This window comes from Antrostomus carolinensis, unplaced genomic scaffold (genome assembly GCF_000700745.2).
Source record: "Antrostomus carolinensis isolate BGI_N321 unplaced genomic scaffold, ASM70074v2 scaffold19834, whole genome shotgun sequence".
NCBI lineage: Eukaryota > Metazoa > Chordata > Aves > Caprimulgiformes > Caprimulgidae > Antrostomus > Antrostomus carolinensis.
Genome location: NW_010311674.1, coordinates 27,526 through 48,553, shown reverse-complemented (window position 1 = coordinate 48,553; position 21,028 = coordinate 27,526). Strand labels below are relative to the sequence as shown.

Sequence of the window (21,028 nt, the reverse complement as noted above, 5' to 3'; positions counted from 1 at the left end):
ATTAAAAAAATTTCCATAAATTCAAGTGATTATAAAATGAACAGAGTAACTTCTGGTTCAGTTTAGCATTGTTTACAAGTCAGACTGAATTTATTTCTTCATGACTTAAATAATGCCACAAACTACTTCAGCCACATCTTCACTATGACAACTACAGTCACACATTTTATGACTAAAACAAACCTGGTGGATAAGAAATCTGCCTGAAGAAGATACTCTCTTGAAAAGAGAGTACCTCAGACAGACTAAATATTTCTCACATGCTGTTGGCTCATGACAACCAGCACTCCTCTGGACATTCAAGAATGTCTGGGTGTATAGTGTAGGCTATGGGTGCTTCCTAAGCAGAGGTACAGGAAGGACAGTTCTGTGAATTTATTTTGGTGGGGGAAGATGAATTTGAAGGAAGAGAAGCCTATAAAGGAGAATTTTGTCATGCAGATGTGAGCCATGCCAAACTCTGCAACTTGCCCTCAAGGCTAGAAGTGGTCCCTAACACATTTTACCTGCTGCACCCACTAGGGACTGGCCCAGTCCTCACATGACATTGACTGTGTTTCTTTGCTGACAATCCAGACTCACAGAAAGTTGAGCAATTATTCTCTATATTTACCTGAAATTCCAACAATACACATTTTCTTTTAATGCTTCCCCAAGCATAACCTTTGTACAGGATCAGATTCTCTTATTAAGATAAATTTAGTCACCCAGTTGAGATTAAGATCAACTTTACATTTAGAAAACACAAGAATCCTGATGTTGTGATTTATATGTCTATAAAAGCCATACATTTAGTATGCATGATATACAGTAACTCAGGTATGCACGCTCTAGCACTAAATTTCACGCTGAAAGCTTGCTAATGCCTCAGGCTATTGAGTGAGATAATACATGAAGCTGTACATAAGGAGACTGCATACTAGTTTCTTAATTTACTCTTAAATTACAACTACCAGAGGTTTTTTTGAGTATTTGCATCTCTAAATTTCTTGCTGTCTGGTAGTAGCAACTGCAGGTACTATGAAAGTAAAATTCAGCTTCTAACTGAACTCAGAATTCTGTTCATAATAGATAAAAGTTTTTAAATTTGTAAAGGTGCTGTTCAAATTGTTTTAAAAATTCCATAGTAAATTTATTCTCTCATATGGTCTGGTCCATTTGCAATACAGTATTTTTTGTGCAAAACAAGATGTATATATATCCTCAGGCACTAAGCCAACTGTTTATAAAAAAAAAATTAAATTTTCTGTTTAGCTTTATTTATATTGTTATTTCCTTTCTTGCAACAGATCATTGATTTGATTATCGGTCTGTACCTATGAAGTCAATACTGCAGGTTCTAACTGAAAACCCGAGAGTTCTTATTTCAAGATATAGTTTCACTACCCTACATTAAGTACATATATATATGCACCATGCACCAAAGAAACTTACACTTGCACAGCAACTCTTCCTATCCAGTCAGTTAAAGAAAAAAAGATCTCATATGAACAGAGCTGGAGGGTACATTTCAGTAGCTGAAATTCGTACCAAAATAAATGCAATTGTAACATTAGAAACATTTTTTCACTATTATTATTAAGATCTACAAGTGCTTTTTTTTTTTTTTTTTTTTTTTTAGAACAAAGAAAACTTCTATAGGATTTTATTAATAAACACTGTTTTCTTTGAAGTTGATTTTCAAAGGGACAGGTCGACGCTTTTATAGAAAAGCCTGCAGGAGCAAGTTGACAGTAATGGTGGGTCAGAAGGTGATAGAAGAAAAAGTGTTAAATCAGAAGCTCAATCAGTTGCCACCAGATTGATCTATTATAGGGGCATTAAAAATGTCATTTTTACTTTTAAAATTAAGAAAGCATTTTTAAGCTTTTTTTCTCAGCAGCTACAAATTCTAAAAGCACTTTCAAAAAATGCATTAAATGGTGAGGTGCTCATGAAATTGTGTGACTTGAGCGGGAATTAAAAGGCAACACTCCAACCACCAAACACTCCAATTGGATCGCAAGTTCCAGAAGAACTGGCAGGGGTGAATGTCCTCTGAAATTGCATCAGCTTCTCATTACAGGAGCTGTGGGGAACAGGCAGAGCTGAGACAACTAAATAGACCTGGTTGGAAAATACCAAGGTAGTGATGTCTAATTAAGTTCAAGGGAACCTAAGTTAGACACAAGTTCAAGGGAACTTACCAGTTACTAATATTCCCTGGACTGTCTCCATTTTTCTTGCAGGCAAAACACTGCATTTCTTTAAAAAAAAAAAAACAAACCAAAAACAACAACAAAAAAACCAAACCAAAACCAAAACCCAAAAAAAAACTACAATACTGAACAATCGCCTGAAATAAAGCCCTTCGATATTTCCAAAGCCAAATGCACAATCTTAACTTTGCTGAACTAAAGGGTGAACATATTTTCAGAAAAGTTGGAAACTGTCCTATGGAAAATTCCAAGCCCTGAACAGCTCCATGGGTAGCATCCGTCCTTTTCTAAAAAGACAGGAGAAAAATCGATTTGGAGGTAAATGGTGCTGTTTACCCTTACTGAAACTCAACAGAAAGCTCTCCAACTTCAATATGAATTCACTGGGCTACATAACTGTGCTCTAGAACAAACATTTCTAGAACAAAATCTAAATCCTTCTTTTTTAGTCATAGGTAAGGGTAATGTCAAACCAAAGCAGACTGTAATACTAAAACACACACACACACGAAAGCAAGCAACTCAATACTTAATTTAGTTTGTGAAAAATGCAAAAAAAATTATTTTCAAGATGAAGCTAATCCCCATATTAAGTCCACTTCCAATATTTCACTTGAAATATCAAGTTGCAGTAACTTAAAATATTAAAGCAACCTGAAATATTGCACATATTGCCTCAAAAATTATTGGACTGAAATGAAGCAGATTGGGTATTTTTACTTCAGAGGCAGTCAACAATCTAAAAGTTTTTGTTACACTTATATGTAGCAAAATTGTATTTCTGAAGTGCCACAAGCAGAACGAATCTCAAACTCAAACTAAAATACTGCAACAGCCTTGGTTATACCCATTCCTATTGCAAATAGATCCCTTACACTGGGGGTTATATACATAATATAATTTCCATGGTTTGTATCATATCTAAATTGCACAGTGAAATACATACATTGTTCAAGACTTGCAATTTTTTGGCATTTGTACTTTTCCAAGTATGGCTGGCTTGCAAAGCAAGACTTTTGAGCCTCTGTAAATTCATATAATTTATGTTCATATGAAATTTTGCATGTTTTCAAGTATTTGTGTTGTTTTTCTTTTTTCCTTTTCACATCATTAAGACTGCTCCACAGGTCATTTTTTAACAGAGTTAATTGAGAGTTGCCAAAAGACAACAACTTGCCACCAATGAAAAGAAGATCTAACAAGGTACGTAGAACCCATTCTATTTTTTCTTTAATTTAACACTGTAACTTTTTTCCCAGGAATGGAACAAAAGTTACGATTCTTACTCAAGAGATTAGTCTCAGATTTAAAAATCTCTTTCACAGTATATATAAGTAATACAATCTAAACACTGCTTGTGGGAAGATTAGTAAATCAAAGTTATACAATGCAATTAGTTTCAACCAAAAATAACACCCCTCTTCTGTATTTTTTCCAAAGAAGCCCACACACAGTAGTATATTGAGGAAACTGATCAGTCTGTGTGCATGTATGTATGTATGCATGTATATAGAATCATAGCATGGTTTGGATTGGAAGAGACCTTTTAAAGATCATGTAGTCCAACCCCCCTGCCATGGGCAGCGACATCTTCCACTGGACACTTCCAACAATGGGGCATCCACAACTTCCAGTGTCTCACCACTCTTACAGTAAACAAGTTGTTACAAGTGTGAGGGTTAGTGCTCAGAAGTACCTGCAAAACAAAGCAGAGCTCTCTTCTGTACCTCCTCCTCAGATCAGTAAACTTTTACACCTGCAGGATATTTATGAAAACCCACCAGAATGATTACATATTAGCTATCATGTTGAACTTCAATCTTGCTTTATCTTGCAAGGAATGACTTTGATCAAAACCAGCCCTTAATTTGTGTATCACAACTGCCAACAATTTCTACATCTATTTTAGCCATTTGGAACCTGCACAAAGACATTTGTTTTCCAGTGGCAAAAAAGTGCATTTCAGAATTTTAGCCTGTGAGGAAGCATCTGAAAATTTAGTAAGTCTTGGAGACAAGGACTGTTTGGGCATACTATATCTGTATTACCACTTTTCTTTTACAAGCAGATACAACCCTGCTAGAGTCCACAGAAGCCTGTATCAGTGTCTGGAAGGCGGATAAACCAATGGTGGCCCAACGTTGTTATCTATTCAGTTACTCTCTCTCATGCCAAATCCATGGGGATCCTCTGCCTGAATATACATTGCTTATTAACAAACACTTAATCTTACCCTGCTGAGTGATAACCTTACAAGCAAGAAATAAAATCACATTGGATGTGCAGGTTTCTTCTTTCCTTAGAAGAGAGCTTAGAATCAGAGTATGCAATGGAAGCAACCAGTCCTGTGATGTTTTCTGGTGGAAATGCTTGGAGGGAAGACGGAAGGAATCTTGCTAGCAGTCTCTAATCAACTAAAGCTTAATACATTCAATCAAGCCATTACCTTGTCTTTTGCAAATCTACCTCATTTTGCATTTCACAAACAGCAGAGGATTAATTCAACATCATCTTGGTGCTCTGCCTTTCAGCACAGAGGTCACTTGACAGCACTTCCATGCTGCTCCAACTGCTACAATATCTAAATATAGGCAGTGCTCCATCCAAGGAACTTAAACTAAAACCTAACTGTTTTTCCAGTGTCTTTACTAGATCTTTGGTCAATGTGCCTTCAAAATCCTTCCAGCAAACCACCTCTGCCAGAACAAACTGAACAAAATTGATTGACTGCAATTATGATGTGTGAACTTGGAGAAATGCAGTTTTAAACATTTAAATGCTCACTAATGAGGCAATTTTTATCTTTGCCACTTCTTTATGGAAATATTGAGCTTTTTTGATTAAAGAACAGAAAATTTTCAAAATGCACAGTTCATGTGAATTGCCAAAATAAAGATACCAATAGACTCCAAAGTGAATATTATTAAATCTGTTCTCCCTCAAAACACAGATAGAAGATACTCACTGTTTACGAAGTTCTTAACAATATGAGAACTGAAATATTTTTCTAAAATATCTTTAGAGATTACAAGAAGTTTTCTTCTCTTCATCTCTTCTACCTCAGCATAGATAAAAGAAGGCATGAAAAGCTAGGTAGGTTTCTTCCAATCACTGGCTGCTGATAGCAAGGAGATTAGACAATCTATAGTTAATAAAAAGGATGCAAAAGTTATCACCACTTATTTTTACATTATTGCAGCCCTCTAATAATATTGGGGCTCTTCAAAGAGGGCCTGCATTTCAATCAGAAAAGGTAACTGAATGGAATCCTGCAAATAAGAGCTAACCAGGCAGATCTTTTGCCTACACAGACATTGTGCATCCTTATTTCCAGTCCCACTCCCTCCTTCCCCCATGCAAATGAGCATGCACAAGCTCACCCAGTGAAGACAATACTTAATACCTAGGCTGTGACACTGCAGAGGAAATCCCTCTCAAATGTCTAGTTTAAGAACGAAAGAGTGAAATGTGGACGCAAAGAATTGTAACTAGAATGCACTTTGGTGCAATAGTATTTTATTAAACCTTTAGCAATGGGCAAGGAATGACTTTGGCTTTCATAATATTCTTTTGTAATTCTGCCTCCTCAAAATAATGTATTCTTCTTTATTATTCATTCCTAATAAAATTCTCAATTTATTTATCAGAGTTGACACAAGTATTTCTTCAGTTACTATTAATGCACAGTTGTAGTACACACTTCTAAAGACCACCCTTCACAGGATACCTGCATCTCAAATACTAGACCATCATTCCATATTTAACAAATTCCAATTGAATAATTTAATTTTTTTTTAGATCTAGTTAATTGCCATTTGCTGAACATACATTAAGTGGACAGACAGCTTGAGCAGCCTGTGCTCCACAACAGGACAGACATTCTTCTTTCCAGAGTTACACCTCTAAGAGGTCTGCAAGTAGCATCAAGAGCTCAGCACTAGAGGGGCCGCTCTCTCCACTCCTGCCTTCCAGCAATTATATTGCTACGGAGAAAGCACAGCCCCGCGAACCTCTTCAAGGATGCAAAGGAGAAACAGTAAGTGTGCCACCTACACAGTTCCTAGGTGTTTCTATCTTTCCATTCCCACTGCCTCCTTACCCTCTAAAGGGCCAGGAAGCGTACAAAGAGAAAACTGAGGTGTGCAGCTTTTTCCTACTTATACAAGCGTGATGTGAAGAGTGTAAATTTACAGCCATTAATCACAGTCCATCCCTTCTTGCTGCATAAATGACAAAACCAAATCAGAATTAGGCTTTTGTCTGCTTATGTGATAAAGAAATGATACACCATACCAGTCATGTGACATCAGTATATCAATTCATTTCATTGAGTATCAAAACAAAACACCTTTTTCCATTCTTTAATATTTCTCAAGCATAACCCATGGCCAACAGATTCAAAATTTAAATATTGCAATACACACATATAATAAGGATTTGAGGTGCATAAACTTCTCAAATGCCTAAAATAAAAAATTTTTGCTGCTATTTTTTGACTTACAAGGTAGATTAGAAATTAATTTGTTACCAGAACAAGACAAATACAGCACATGAACTGTCAGCATAATTTCTTATTTAGGAGGAAAAAAAGAACGCTTTTTTAGCATTGTATCTCATACTCTTTAATTTTATGTTACTGCCACCACTGCAATAAATGTAGGGGAAAAAAAACAAGCCACTGCAGAGTCATTTAATATCTCCATTTGCTTATTTAGGATCAGAACTATTTTCCAGGTCTGAAATAGGCATTTTTCCTTCTACAAATCTGAACAATGTAGGAGCTCTACAGAAAACTTTGAAACCTCCAAAGAGGAAACGTCAAGGTCTAGTATCCAGATATTTTAATATCAGCATTTTCTACAGTATGTGAGGTACCCCTTTTTGGGGACATATTTAGAAGCTGGATAATAATTAAGTGAAAACAATCCTGGAGAGGACCTCATATGTTGGAAATGGGGCGCAGTTTCACTAGACTCATTTCCTCTATGACCTCACCTGATTCTGACATGCAGGAAATAGCAGGCTTACCACTGAAACAGGTAGACCCTCACTGTCTAACCAAGCACAATTAAAAAAAAAAAAAAAAAAAAAAGAAACAAAAAAGGATGAGGATTTCCACCCCACTCTCCCTCCCCTTCTGGTTCTGCAGCCTTTAAAAACGAGACTATTCAAGTACTTTGGTTCCCTTCGGGCACCGGCATCACCAAACCCCTCAAGCATGACCACACGGAACAGCAAGGAGCAGAATAACGCAGGTCTGCAATTTAGAACAAACAGCATCCTCCAGTGGCAGAAATTCAAAACGGCAGATGACAGTCACTGCAGTTTCCTTTCTCTTCCCAAAGACATAAAGAAAAATAGAGAAAGGGCGAAAAAACCTAAGCAAACCAAATGCTCGGTCTCTATCTGAAGACCAAGTGCTCTGATGTGCTCTGATAGCCTCATGTGCTTCAACAGGAGTTTTAGCAAACAACTTTCAGGGCTGGTACCAGAAGTTATACTGGCTCAAAGGCACACAGGCAAAGAGAACTGAAGGCTCACAGCTGCTTTTCTGAAGCCTGCAAGACATTACACCTCTACTGAACCTGACGATGGGCTGCTGCCAGAGGAGCAGAGAGTTAAGCACTTTGATGAAACAGGAACTGGACACCAGACTTCTGTAAGCACACTTGTCAGCTTCTGTCTAGCTCCACGCTTCTCTGGTGTTGATGGGACAGTTAACTCAGTGGCATGTGTTCAGCATCCTGCTTGCTGATCAATGGTAAGGGCCACCACCACCTTCCACAGGTCTTCACACAGTTTCCTTCATGTCCTCATCATGCTGAAAGTAGCACAGAGTACCACTAAAACCAAGAGTCACTGCAGTAAATTCATCACAAAATGTGGTCTGTCTAATGAAACATATGCCATGTTTCATTATTTCCTCAATCAAACTATTTTTCTGGCGCTTCCAAAATGTGAACTGAACTGGTAGATTACAAGTAGTGATGGCCAATATCAACACCCAACAAAACTGTTTTTTTTTTCCCTTGTACCTATGTTTACAAACTTTAGGATCATCATACAAATACAAGCTGAAAAACTTCAGTATTTTGCAGTAACCAAAACTTAGTAACTACCCAGGAAACAGATGAAAAGATGACTGATTCCTGTGCCTTATGGGGTAATTAAAACAGCAAACATAACCTCTTGTAAGTGGAAAGGAAGAGAGTTTTATGTATCCAAAAGGGATCACGTTCAACACTCACAACATTATAACATCATCCCATTGTGAAGTATGGTGCAGCTTTAAAGGAAAAAAAGAAAAGAAATTGTATATGGGATGGCAGTTAAGAAAAGTCAGGGAAATTCAAAGTTCATGCTGAGGTTAAAACAATGAAAAACAACATAGAAAACTAATGAAATTCCTTGTTATAGTAATGGAAAATATGTCACTTGTATCTGAGACCAGTAAAAGTGGAAAGAATTTGTACTAACAGCTCAGACCTGAGCTGGAGAAAAAGTATTCAGAAAGGCAGACATTCTTCCACATTCATTCAACACCATTGTTCCACATGTGGTGGTCTTGCCCCAGCAATCAATAACACTGGCAAAAAGCAGGAAACGCAGATAGACATCCTTTCTGCAATACAAGGTACTCTATGTCTTCTGAGACTTTTTTTTAATATTAGCCACATCAGGAGATGGTTATTTTAGTAACAAGTTTCCCAACATTGAGTACCCCAAACAAATTCAGTTCTTAACCACCTAGTAAACTAACAAGAAACATTTTTGGTTGATACCTTACTTTCAACTGAGAAACAACCCCAAAAACCCCTGTCTTCATATCTCAGAATATTTTGCAAACTACTAGAACTTTAACACTCCATGTCTTACTAAAGCATCTGAATCCAAGCTGAAGAAAGGAAAAAAAAAAAAACGCAAACAAAACTTATCACGACTCCCAGACTCCTTTTTCTGGAAGTTAGGCCACATCACATCCCATCTTTATAGGCCTCAAAATACACACGTGGAAAAATAAATTACAAGGCTGATCAAGATCACTGAGGATAGCAAAGACATTTTCTGATTTCAGGGGATGTTAAACCAGGGCATTTGCCCAACAGATGCTGAGGCTCTTCTTGAAGAGGGAAAGCACCTGCAAAGCCCAGGAGAATACTCCTGTTTTACAAAGGAGGTAACACATTAAGAACCACCTGCAATATCTGCAGCACAGCTGCAGTTTTGGGTGCCACAGGATAAAAAGGAACTAAAGCTACTGGAGAGTGTCCACAGGAGGCCACTAAATTGGGGAAGGGCTTAGAGGGGAAGCTGTATGAAGAGAGGCTGAAGTCGCTTGGTTTGTTCAGCCAGGAGAAGAGGAGACTGAGAGGAGATCCCATCCCAGTCTGTAACTTCCTCACAAGGGGAAGAGGAGGGGCAGGCACTGGTCTCTTCTCTCTGATGACCAATGACAGGACCAGGGGAAATGGCAGGAAGATGTTCCAGGGGAGGTTTAGGTTGGACATTAGGAAAAGGTTCCTCACCCAGAGGGTGGTGGAGCACTGGTACAGGCTCCCCATGGAGGTGGTCATGCCACCAAGCCTGACAATATTCAAAAAGCATTTGGACAAGGCCCTCAGACACATGGTCTGAATCTTGGGATTGTCCTATGCTGGGGCAAGAGTTGGACTCGAAGATACTTGTGGGTCCCTTCCAACTCACAACATTCTATGATTGTGAACTTACAGAACTTACTCCAAGCAGTGAGGACTGCCACACAATACACCTTTCAGGTAAGTACTACATCAGACCATTCTGCAAACCAGCAAGTCTAAAAAGCTTGCAACAGCACAAAACACACTCTGGTGAACAGCAAGTTTAAATCATGTTTGCCACATGTCTGATTACTACTCAGCCCACTGGACCAGGAAAGGAGTCACATGAACCTCTTAGAATTCTTCCATATAAAGGTCAATAACTTATTTTTAGATTTCAGTCTAGCCTAAAATGAGTATTTTTACAAGAGCTGCTCATCTTAAACAGGCACATTAAGTATCAATGCTATAGATGTAGTTTCAACACTCAGAATTTTATTGTGAGTTTGAACAAGGTCTGGAAATGGCTGCTTGACAACAGCGTGCTGAGCTTTCATTTAAAAAGGGCTAGAGTTCTCTGCTGCACCGCAACAGTTACAGGGTTCAACACCAAATAGGGTTCAAAAAACCATTCAGAGTCAAGAAGAGGCCAACAAGTCTCTAAGTTGGTACTGACTGTTTGGAAATGAATGCAGAGCCAGCTTGTTTTAATTTTGAAAGTTAGAAGACATCTAGTCATCTTTACTCTTTTCTATCATCTTCCCTCTCCACTATAAATCTAAGCAATTAATTTAATTTCTAGAGCTATCCAACATCTAAATTAAAAAAAAAAAAAATATATGAACTTATCAAGAATAATCCTCCTCCCACAATATTCCTTTTACTCCAAAATGCCCAAGTCCTGTTCTTGCTTCTGGCAAAGGTATGTTGCATAAAATCATCATTCTACAGACATCTTTACATTGACAGATATAAATCCAGTTTACATCTATGTATATTCAAGGTTTGGTCACAGTCTCTGCCTATGATGCATGAGAACATAACAATACAGAGATTGATCTTTACACTTCTTTATCGGTTAGATGTTAATTATGGTAATCCTCCACATGAAGCAGGCCAAAAATATACCAAAAGGGAAGTATGGTACTGTGTGTAAGTCAGCCTTCACCTAATCATTGAGGATATTCAATCAATCGATATGTGAAGGTGTCTCTATGTAGTATGCAATTTAAAAATCAAATGAAAGTTGTTTAAAATAAAAGCTAAAAAAAGCCAAAACCAAAATAGCTTATGCACTATTAAAATTACCTTTAATATGAAAATTTGACTATACCTAAGTGTACCTAAGTTCCTTGCAAGAGAAAATTCTATGCATGGTATGATCAAGGCTTCAAGTGAAATTGGTCAAGATGGACAAGTCGCAAGGAATGACTGGATCAGTTGTATCAATTGCCAAAAATTGGTGAGGCAGAGGGGGGAATAGGAGCAGGACAAGAGGGAACATTAACTTGCTGCCTAAAAAGGGGCAGTACAACAGAATAAAGTTTTGTATTATTCTCTAACAAGAAATGAGTCACATTGTTACAAAAATAATTCAGAGCTTTACATGCATTAGGCATGCATCTCTGATCTCACGGCAAAAAAACCCTAACATTCACAACAACCCTTTATTACTCAAATTACTCATTAATATTTTTTTTTAACAGTCTCTCACACTTTGATGAAAATCTTTGCACTTCATTAAGGATTCATGATTGCGACAGAGCTGAAGATTAACATAAAATCCGTACAGGACCAGAACTAGAGACAGCTACTTTATATGTCACAACAGATATTTTTAAAGACACTCTTGAACCACAGACTCTTTTCTACTTGGGGTTATCTCTACATTAGTTAGGTATAGATCTCATTTCTACAGAGCTTTTAAAACACTTCTGTGAGAAAGTCTGTTTTAAGCTTTACTGCTGACTTTCATGGTGCTATACCTAGATAAAACTTATCAATTAAAGGGCTCAGCCCTGCAACATCCTGAATGTTTTGTCCTTATCTAGTAACGCATTAAAATACAGGGATAGCTACATCATTAGAATAGCCCCAGTCAAACAGTGGAACCATGCAGAACTTTAGTTAGGCGTGCAGGAGCACACCACTTCAGAGCATCCAGATCCAAAAGGCTCCTCCTCTTTTGCTCAACTCTAAACCAAGAATCTCTTCCATTTTAGGCTTATGTTTAACATCAGGCAAATATAACAAGATATGCAGATAAATGTGGGATGCTCTTCATTACAAGGAACTTCAAATCCTGCCATGCCAGGAAGAACATGATTACTTCAAAAAGTTAAACTAATCCTGAAGAAAAATAACATAAGCTCATACAGTCTTTCTGAGAATCTTGGATAAGAAAGAGACAGTTGTTAAATAAAACAAAGTATTTGTCCTTAGTTTGAAATTTTCTAATTTATAATCACTACAGCAAGAAGATTAAGTTAAGGAGCTAAATGGTGACAATTTGATCTATGGATGCTGGCACCTTTTTCTAACTGTATTCTAACTGGATTCCTTGCACACCCTGCTCCAGTGAAAAAAAAGAATGGAAAACTGAATTCCAAACAAATCAAATCTTGTTCATACTTTTAGGCAGAACAGTCTTCAAATTAGGGAGCTAGACTCATATAAAACAATTTGGATTAGACATATATAAAAAAAATCCACGTTACGTTACTACACATTAAACAATATCAACATGCTTTACTTGCTACTTTTATCAAAATTCATTTTAACTGTAGAAGAGAATTTTTTAAATTTTTTTTTTCCTTTTCCCCAGAAGACTTCATTTCTCAACCCTGCATTGACAAAAACCAACATAATTGCAATAGAGGAAGCATTGCGGCCACCTCAGATAAAAATCAGGCATGTGAAAAAGTTTCCCTCATAAATTCTTCACCTCATTAGAGTGATTCCGTTTAGGTAAGAAGGTGTCAGGTGCCAGTACCAAAGACAACTCTGCGTTTAATTTTTTTTCCCCTTTCAACAACATAACAGCTTTACCAGTGAAACACACATGTTCCAAGATTAATATCCTATAATTGGGTCCATCAGAATCCCCAGAATCTAAAATATCCTTGGCATAAGGATATGGATTGCTTTCTTTACCTGAGGAGATTGGTTTTGCTTTTAACAGGATGATTAACAAAAAAGAGACATCTCAAAAATACATTTGTGCATATTCACTATTCTGCAGGGAACAGAGATCTCTCAGTGTGCATCAAACTGTCCCAGCATACTGACTGTATTGTTAGGCAAAGTAAGCAGGTAACAATAAACTACCTATCCCATCAGTAACAAAAATCAGCTAAAGACAGCAAAATCAGTTCAACCAGATTACGGCACCAAACCTAAGCTAAATGCTTTGTTCTTAGGAATTTAAGAACAGGCTTAACTTTGCATTCAGAAATGTTACAATTTTTCCCTTCAGGATCCTTCTCAAAAGGCAACACTACAGCATGATCTCAGCACACCGGTGTTCTGACAGCTGGCTGCTCCCCTGTTGCAAGGAACTCAGTTCATGTCTCACATCTACCCTGTACCAGACCAAGCTGCATCCTTGGGGAATCATTTTCACAGGACAGAATCCCCAAGCAATTCAGATTCCCCATTTTATCCCAGAGGTAATAGTGAACTAAAGTGAATAGCGAATAAAGACTGCAATTAAACTTTGTCAAGCTTTCTACTTCCTTTCAATTCGCTATTTACTAACTCCAGCAAGGTTATATGATTGAAGTCTATGTAATTCCTCTCTTTATAAGAGAGGAAGGGAAACAATGCAGAATAAGGTCTATATTATTTCATTGCTTATTCAAGTACTGATAACACTTGCAATTAAAATCAAGTATTTTAAAAAAGTCATACTGCATAAACACCTCACAACATAAGTAACAGTCAGTTTTAGGGAAAGGTAGTAAGACTGAGCAGAGCAGTGCTCTCTGTCACAATAAGCCAGAAATCAGTCATCTCGCCTTCCCAGTACATATTATTGTAAATGAACACAGAAATAGGGGTGCAGATTAATTTCTATTACCTATTTTGTATTTGTTTCATTTCTACAATAAAGGATTACATCCTCTGTACTTCATCTAGTAGGTTTCTTTAATTAAAGTTTTATTCTTTATTAAAACAGTTATTCTATAATAAACTAGTAAAAAGAATTGCACTGAATCCATCACTTTATTGCTTTAAAAGTGAGAGTGGAAAATAAGTGTCTAAAGCCTATCCCCAAGAAAACAGTATAAATTCTGTTCAGATGATAAGAACCGAGGTGTTTAGAAGGCAAGTGAAACAGGGGGAGCGGAATCTGGAGGGATTTTCACTTTTTCCTTCTGGTAACTTCATTCATCAACTACCATCAAAGCCTCACTCCTTGCTCAGCCTGAGAACCCATCTCCTTCCTTCCAGTATATTTAAGAAAAACATACAATGCATCTTTGTGAAGGAGACATAAAATACAAGCCACAGGACTGACTCACATGTATGACAATAACTCTTGACAGCTCTTCCTCCTACAGAGAGAGAAAGCACAAGAAAACTGCACATCCATTGAACGCTCTTGGCAGGTTCAACACAGAACCAGCTGAACACCTGGTGTCCCAGGTACAACACTTTTATTTGTTCTTCTCTCTTTTTCACGCAAGAGTGTGTGTAACTCAGGACATGCATGTACCCAACATTTAACAGTCCAAAATGAACATTTTATCAGACATCTTTCTTGCAAATAAGAACTCATCCAGCCTTGCAAAACATGCAAGTGGGCAGTAAGCCTGGCAAGGCCCATTTTAATAACTGCATCTCAGTTTGCAGCTTAAATATCTGCCCACTCCCCTTAAGAACTTATCACTATAGTGTAAATAAGACTATGAGGAAGAAAAGATGTAAAGAATGCATTCCTAGTGCTAAAAGAGTACAAGCTAAAGAATGCTTTTTAAAAACAAAGAATGGCTCTAAATAGAAAGCGAAGAGGCAATAAAGGACTAGTAAAATATTTCTCTGTTCCAAAGCATTACAAGGTTTTCCACCATTGCCAACAAACCACTGCACTCACCCCTTCCAATTATTGTTGTTATAGCAGGTAGAGATCATAAACAGAGACACAGAAGCATTTGCAGAGCAATTATCCTCCCACTCCAGGCACTCTCTGTTGCTTTAACTCTGTTATTAGTGCCCCATACAATAGGACTACACCATCATACTTCAGGAGACATGCGCTGTATGAAGTGCAGGCTGGCTCAAGATCCAGGTTGTCGCAACTCTTGAAGAGGCTCCTGCAAACAGTGATGACACTCTCTCCACTTGGAGAGTTTGTCCCAAGTCACCGTTTGAGCCTCAAGTCTTTGAGAACTACTTATCTTTTCAGAACAAGTCAGGCAGACCAATGCCAAGCACCAAGGTTATATTATAAAAACAGGGGCTATACTTTTTATTATCTATGAGTAGTAGTGTGCTCTTACTCCATTCACTAATGCATTACCCCCATTACTGGGAAAACAGCTCTACTGGCACTGGAAATCACAGAAAAATATTAGAGAAAACAAGTGTGAAAACCTCGGTTCATTAAAGAGTCAGAATACTAACAGTGCTGTTCAAGAGCCTTTGGTAAGTGATGTGCAGCAACCAGCTAAACTGACTGAGGAGAAAGCTACATCCCCAGCTTGTGCATACAAGTCACACAAAAGCAACAGCCAATGGTAAAGCCCAAGGTCTCTCAGATGCATTGGTCAGTTGGCTTGTTATATAAAAACCACAATCTATCCTGTATCACATTACTTTTGATTAAATATAGAAAGTAAATTCCGTGTAAACCAAATAATGGACATTGAAGAAAGACCCATATTGTGAGATACTACTCTGGAGAGACACAAGAACCCTGGAATTAACCTCCTTTTCATTTAGTTTTAGGTCTGACACATGCCCCACTTTGAACAATTCACTCCCATCTCAAGACTTCAGTTTTCTTATCTGTGCAGTGATATGGGCTGCTTGCCCTGTCCTCACAAACATATGTTTATGTATGGAAACTGCCTTAAAAAAAGACAAGTGCATTTAGTAGAACTAATTTAAATGTATGGAATAAACTGAAGGTACAACAGGATATAATGATATTGGCATTTCTAAAGTTTCAACAGAATTCAAATAATGTTCCATTATATCACATAGAAGAATCTAAGCAATTTTCAAGACAGTATAAAGCTAAATAATACATGCAGGCAGCTTAAGGCAAGCTAATACTCAATTTCCATTGAAAACATTAAGCCTGCATGTCTAATTGATCCAGGGGCCTTTGAAAATTCCAGCGAAAATGAACAATAAGCAGTAAATCAACCCTTTCAAAATGAAAGCACCCTCCTCACCTCCATTATCATAAGGTACTCCACAAAAATGTACTTCACTTACATGAACACATATTACATCATAGCAGGTCAGAGACATAGCTATGTAAGAGTGATTAAAAGGATTAATAATATTTTTCAGAAATACTAAAATCCTTTCTTATATACCATAATATGAATGAGGAAAGGGAGGATCATTATTGTGTTTCCCATCTACATAACCATATTATTAGCATTTGTTAGACAAAGAGGGTGGCATTCCTCAAATTTTCCATTGCTTCACCTTTCAGACAAAAAAATTTAAAAACTGACCAAAAAACCCCAAAGAAAACAAAACAACACCAAAATAAAGCACTCCCCTCATACACTATGAAAATGCTCTGCTGCCATTATAAAAGTCAAATTGACAAACACTGCAGCAGCTGAAACCAGATTTGATGGCATCAGTACAAAATAATAGAATCATAGAATATCTCAAGTTGGAAAGGACCCTTAAAGGATCATCAAGTTCAACTCCAAAACGAAGTAATTGCAAAAATAGTATTTAGTAAATAGAAGCTTCTAACAGAGATTGATTTTTCATTACTCAATGTCTTGATAGCTCATCAGATCTCATTATATTTAATGTCCTGCAGAGCAATCAGTATGAATTATTATATTTTTGGTACTTGCTGACACTGAGTACCATAAAAGAGCAGTAAAAATACTCCATTACATCCTTCACTCCTACTTCAATATAGCCTTTCTTCTTGGTTTTTCATTTTCAAAGTTTTCAGGTGAAAACTTTGATTCAAATTAATAAAACAATAATAGGAAAATAATCCCAAATTTTCCCTGTTCAAAGCAATTAAAAAATGTCAATAACAAAGGCTTCTCAAGACCATTTCCTTCCAGGACAAGGCTGCTGTAAGGAAAGACACTTCTAAGAGAAAAGGAAGATATGAGAATCAGTAGAGTTTCTGTAAAACAACAAACTCACAAGGAAGAACCAGAGAAACAGAAAGCTTTCATGAAGCTGAGGCTACCGTAATGTGGTTGCTTAGGCCAAATGAGAATGTAACCTGCTTGATTTCTGGAAGTGCTCCGATGAACAACAAGACAACCTGTTAGTCTAACAAGTCTTATAGGAAAGCCACATCTTTTATCACTCTAAGAAATAAAGGGTTTCATAGTTAAAAACATGCTGCTGTTCCCTCTTTTTTCTCATTGTGGAAACAAAACTAGTTTTTCATACAGGAATTCTAAACACAAGTTCAAAGTGATCTGATAGAAGCAGGTCTAGATTTTTAAATTCGCATGAAAAAAAATAAGGGACGGGAGAGTGAAAAAATATTAGAGACTAATTAAAGGATTAATTAAGTTCATGCGACAATTCCCATCCATTTCCCTTCAAAGTGAAGTTGCAGTTTAGTCTCATACATTTTCTTTTCAAAGAAAGTGAAAACAACAAAGGAATTAGGCACTGGCTTGCAGTCTATAGGACTGAAGCAAAAGGCAGACAGACACATACGACACTGTTATAAGAAAGTTAACATACCTGTTATAGTAACTCAAAGACACTAAAAAAAAATCTTACCTCCTTCATAAGACCAGTTCTAATCTCTATTTTAGACCAACAATATATTTTCATCAGTGAAGTCACAGTCACAGCTGAATACACAGCTGTTCACATGTGAGAGTTCTGCCAGAAAAATGTATAAACTTACCTTGTCTTGGTTTTCCTTATTTTTGTAACACAAATTTCCAATCAAACGAATGAGATGAGATTTAAAACCCACAGCTGGATGTGCAATTTCTTCCTGTCCTGTCATAGCATGTGTGGCAGTGAAAATATTTACAGCCTGTTTCCCAGCAAGATGAGTTAATCTCAGGGTATCTACAGAAAAGAATATTTAAATTAATTATCACAAGAAAATTAGTATCACTTTGCACAGAGTTTTACTACTAATGGTTAGGTTCAAAGTCAAACAACATAATTTCAGATATTCAGCAATATATCAGAAGAACTTTGGAAGTTTTCTTAATTTTAATTTTTTAATTTGTGCCAGGATAACCATACATGGCTGTCCCAAGGTCAGAAGGTATTGTTGCATCCTTTTTACACACTTCTGTAGTGTCTGAAGTCGAGTGCTATTTATCTCTACTTGAAGAGTTGGAACTTGCAGGCTGTTGATGATTCTAGCACCATAAATATATTTCTAAAATTAAGGTTTTTAGAAAATTTCCTTTAGCTCAAAATTGCCACAGCAACACATACTAATCCCAGAATTACTTTTTTCTCTCTTCTCCAGTCTGTTCCTAGCTCTGTAGTATGAGAAAGTACATCTAGCACCTTGACACATCTTTACAAGTCCTTCAGTGCCATAACACTGTCAACTGAGAAATACAAATGTTCGTGTATGGCAAATGCTAGCTTACAGCAACTAGGATTTTTTTTACTACAATGCTCCAGAGAGAAATCAGGGAGAAGGGAAACTAAAATCTGAGAACACAACATTCCACAAAGTGACCACACCCAGAGAACTATACCAGTTGAGGGTACCTGAGAAATATGTAGGATGCACATGGTAGCAACGTTTTAGCCTGCACCCATTTCATTAGCCTGGAAACAGCTGCAGAGAAAAGTCAGCCTGTGCTCAGCTAGAGAAAGGAGGACTGGCCTCTAGGCTGCTGAACTTCACTATCTGTGGCTCCTTGAAATGCTCATTTAAGTGGAAAGATTTATACAAGCATTCAGATGATACAATGTGTAACTCTGAGTTTACACAAAACACATACACACAAAATAGTTCTTGTTAGTCATCTTAGAATCACAGAATGGTTTGGGTTGGAAGGGACCTTAAAGATCATCCAGTTCCAACCCCTCTGCCATCAGCAGGGACACCTTCCACTAGACCAGGTTGCTCAAAGCCTCATCCAACACTTCCAGGGAGGGGGCATCACAACTTCCTTGGGCAACCTGTTCCAGTGTCTGACCACCCTCACAGTGATAAACTTCTTCCTAATACCTAATCTAAACCTACCCTCTTTCAGTTTAAAGCCATTTCCCCTTGTTTTGTCATTAACTGCCCTTGTAAAAAGTCCCTCCACAGCTTCCTTGTAGCCCCTTCAGGTACTGGAAGGCCGCTATAAGGTCTCCCCAGAGCTTTCTCTTCTCCAGGCTGAACAGTCCCAACTCTCTCAGCCTGTCTTCATAGGAGAGGTGCTCCAGCCCTCTTGATCATCCTCATGGCCTCTTCTGGACTTGTTCTAACAGGTCCATGTCTTTCTTGTGTTGGGGGCTCCAGAACTGGACACAGTATTCCAGGTGGGGCCTTATGAGAGCGGAGGAGAGGGGGAGAATCCCCTCCCTCGACCTGCTTGCCACGCTCTATTGTTGCAACCCAGGATATAGTTGTCCTTCTGGGCTACAAGCGCACATTGCCGGCTCATGTTCAGCTTCTCATTCACCACCACTCCCAAGTCCTTCTCTTTGGAGTTGGTCTCAATCCACTCATCACCCAGCCAGTATTTATATCTGGGATTGCCCTGACCCAGGTGCAGGACCTTGGAAGGTCCTACAAGCCTGTCAAGGTCCCTCTGGATGGTGTCCCGTCCCTCCAGCACGTCAACCACACCACACAGTTTGGTGTCCTTGGCAAACTTGCTGAAGGTGCACTCAATCCCACTGTCCATGGCTTTGACAAAGATGTTGAAGAGCACTGGCCCCAATACTGACCCTTTAGGGATGCCACTCGTCATTGGTCTCCACTCAGACATCGAGCTGTTGACCACAACTCTTTTGAGTGCAACCATCCAGCCAATAATTTTCTTTCTATACAGCTCTTGGCTTGTTGTTTCTTAGCAGAAGAAAGCTTCTTTCAAACTGACCTTTAAGAGTCATGAAATTAGGTTAAGAACATTCATACTGTACCTATTTTCAGTTTTCAGGAATTTGGGAAACAGAAAGGAAGAGGCATGGAAAAGTCCTTTTTCTAATTCTTGAGGAAATTCTTCTACACACATTCAGCCAGTCGAAGAACATAGGAAGCAGCTGTCCTTTGCACAACTCTTACTGTATAAATAGCGCATTGCTGACAGTTGAATCAAGGCTCTGTTGGGTAATAGGAGCCAACAGAGCAAGTAGAGAAGCAGAAAAATTCCAGGAACAAATCAAATATTTGAAAATGTAGATTAACTCAATCTCCTATTTATTTATTTTATTAAAAGGTCAGAATCATAATTACCACCAGTTGTGAAAAACATGTTTTCATTTACAGAGCAACACGATTTGGAGTAAGCCAACAGTTAATAAAACTTGTGGCTTTTCGCTCACCTATGGCTGTTTCAAGTAAACCAGGCAAAGCCTGTAGATGTTTTAGCTGTCCATTGTTCGATGTCATTTCACAAAGAACATCAAGAAGACGAATTGTAACCAGTGCTTCCTGTAAATGAAAATTACATTTCTGAAAATGGCTTATGCAGGATACCGTAAGAACCTAAAACCAATGATCTAAACAGAGGACAGGAACTCTCAGCACCTCGGGTTCCTGCAGAGCTTCTCAAGGTCTGCCAAGAATAAATTTATATAAAATAAGGACATCCTTCTACAGTAACAATAAAGTATTACACTGCAATAATTTATTTTCTACAGTCCAACAGTGTTATATGTGCCCTGAAAAATCATGGGGAAACCAAAAAAGAGCCATAAGGGATAAAATTTTAACAAAAACACAGTAGCTTCCAAAAGCAGAAATGCAGAAAATTACTAGCTGAGAAAATTATTTCTGTATAAATGTTTTCTTTGAGTTTATTCAGTAGGAGCGTCCCACTTTAAAGACACAAACACCGCCTGCAAGACACCAATTTGTTATCCACAGGAATTCTGTAAAGT

At 37.8% G+C, this 21,028-nt stretch overlaps 1 protein-coding gene across 1 annotated transcript in view; it reads right to left on the bottom strand.

Annotated features, from left to right (window-relative positions):
- ATXN10 (ataxin 10) overlaps positions 1-21,028 on the bottom strand; it is a gene marked incomplete at both ends in the record, with an annotated part of 56,487 nt that overhangs the window by 11,621 nt on the left and 23,838 nt on the right. Inside the window, 2 exons of the mRNA XM_010166807.1 lie at positions 17,862-18,031; positions 20,471-20,579. Of these exons, the coding sequence (XP_010165109.1) occupies positions 17,862-18,031; positions 20,471-20,579 (279 nt within the window). The remainder of the gene's footprint in view (positions 1-17,861; positions 18,032-20,470; positions 20,580-21,028) is intronic.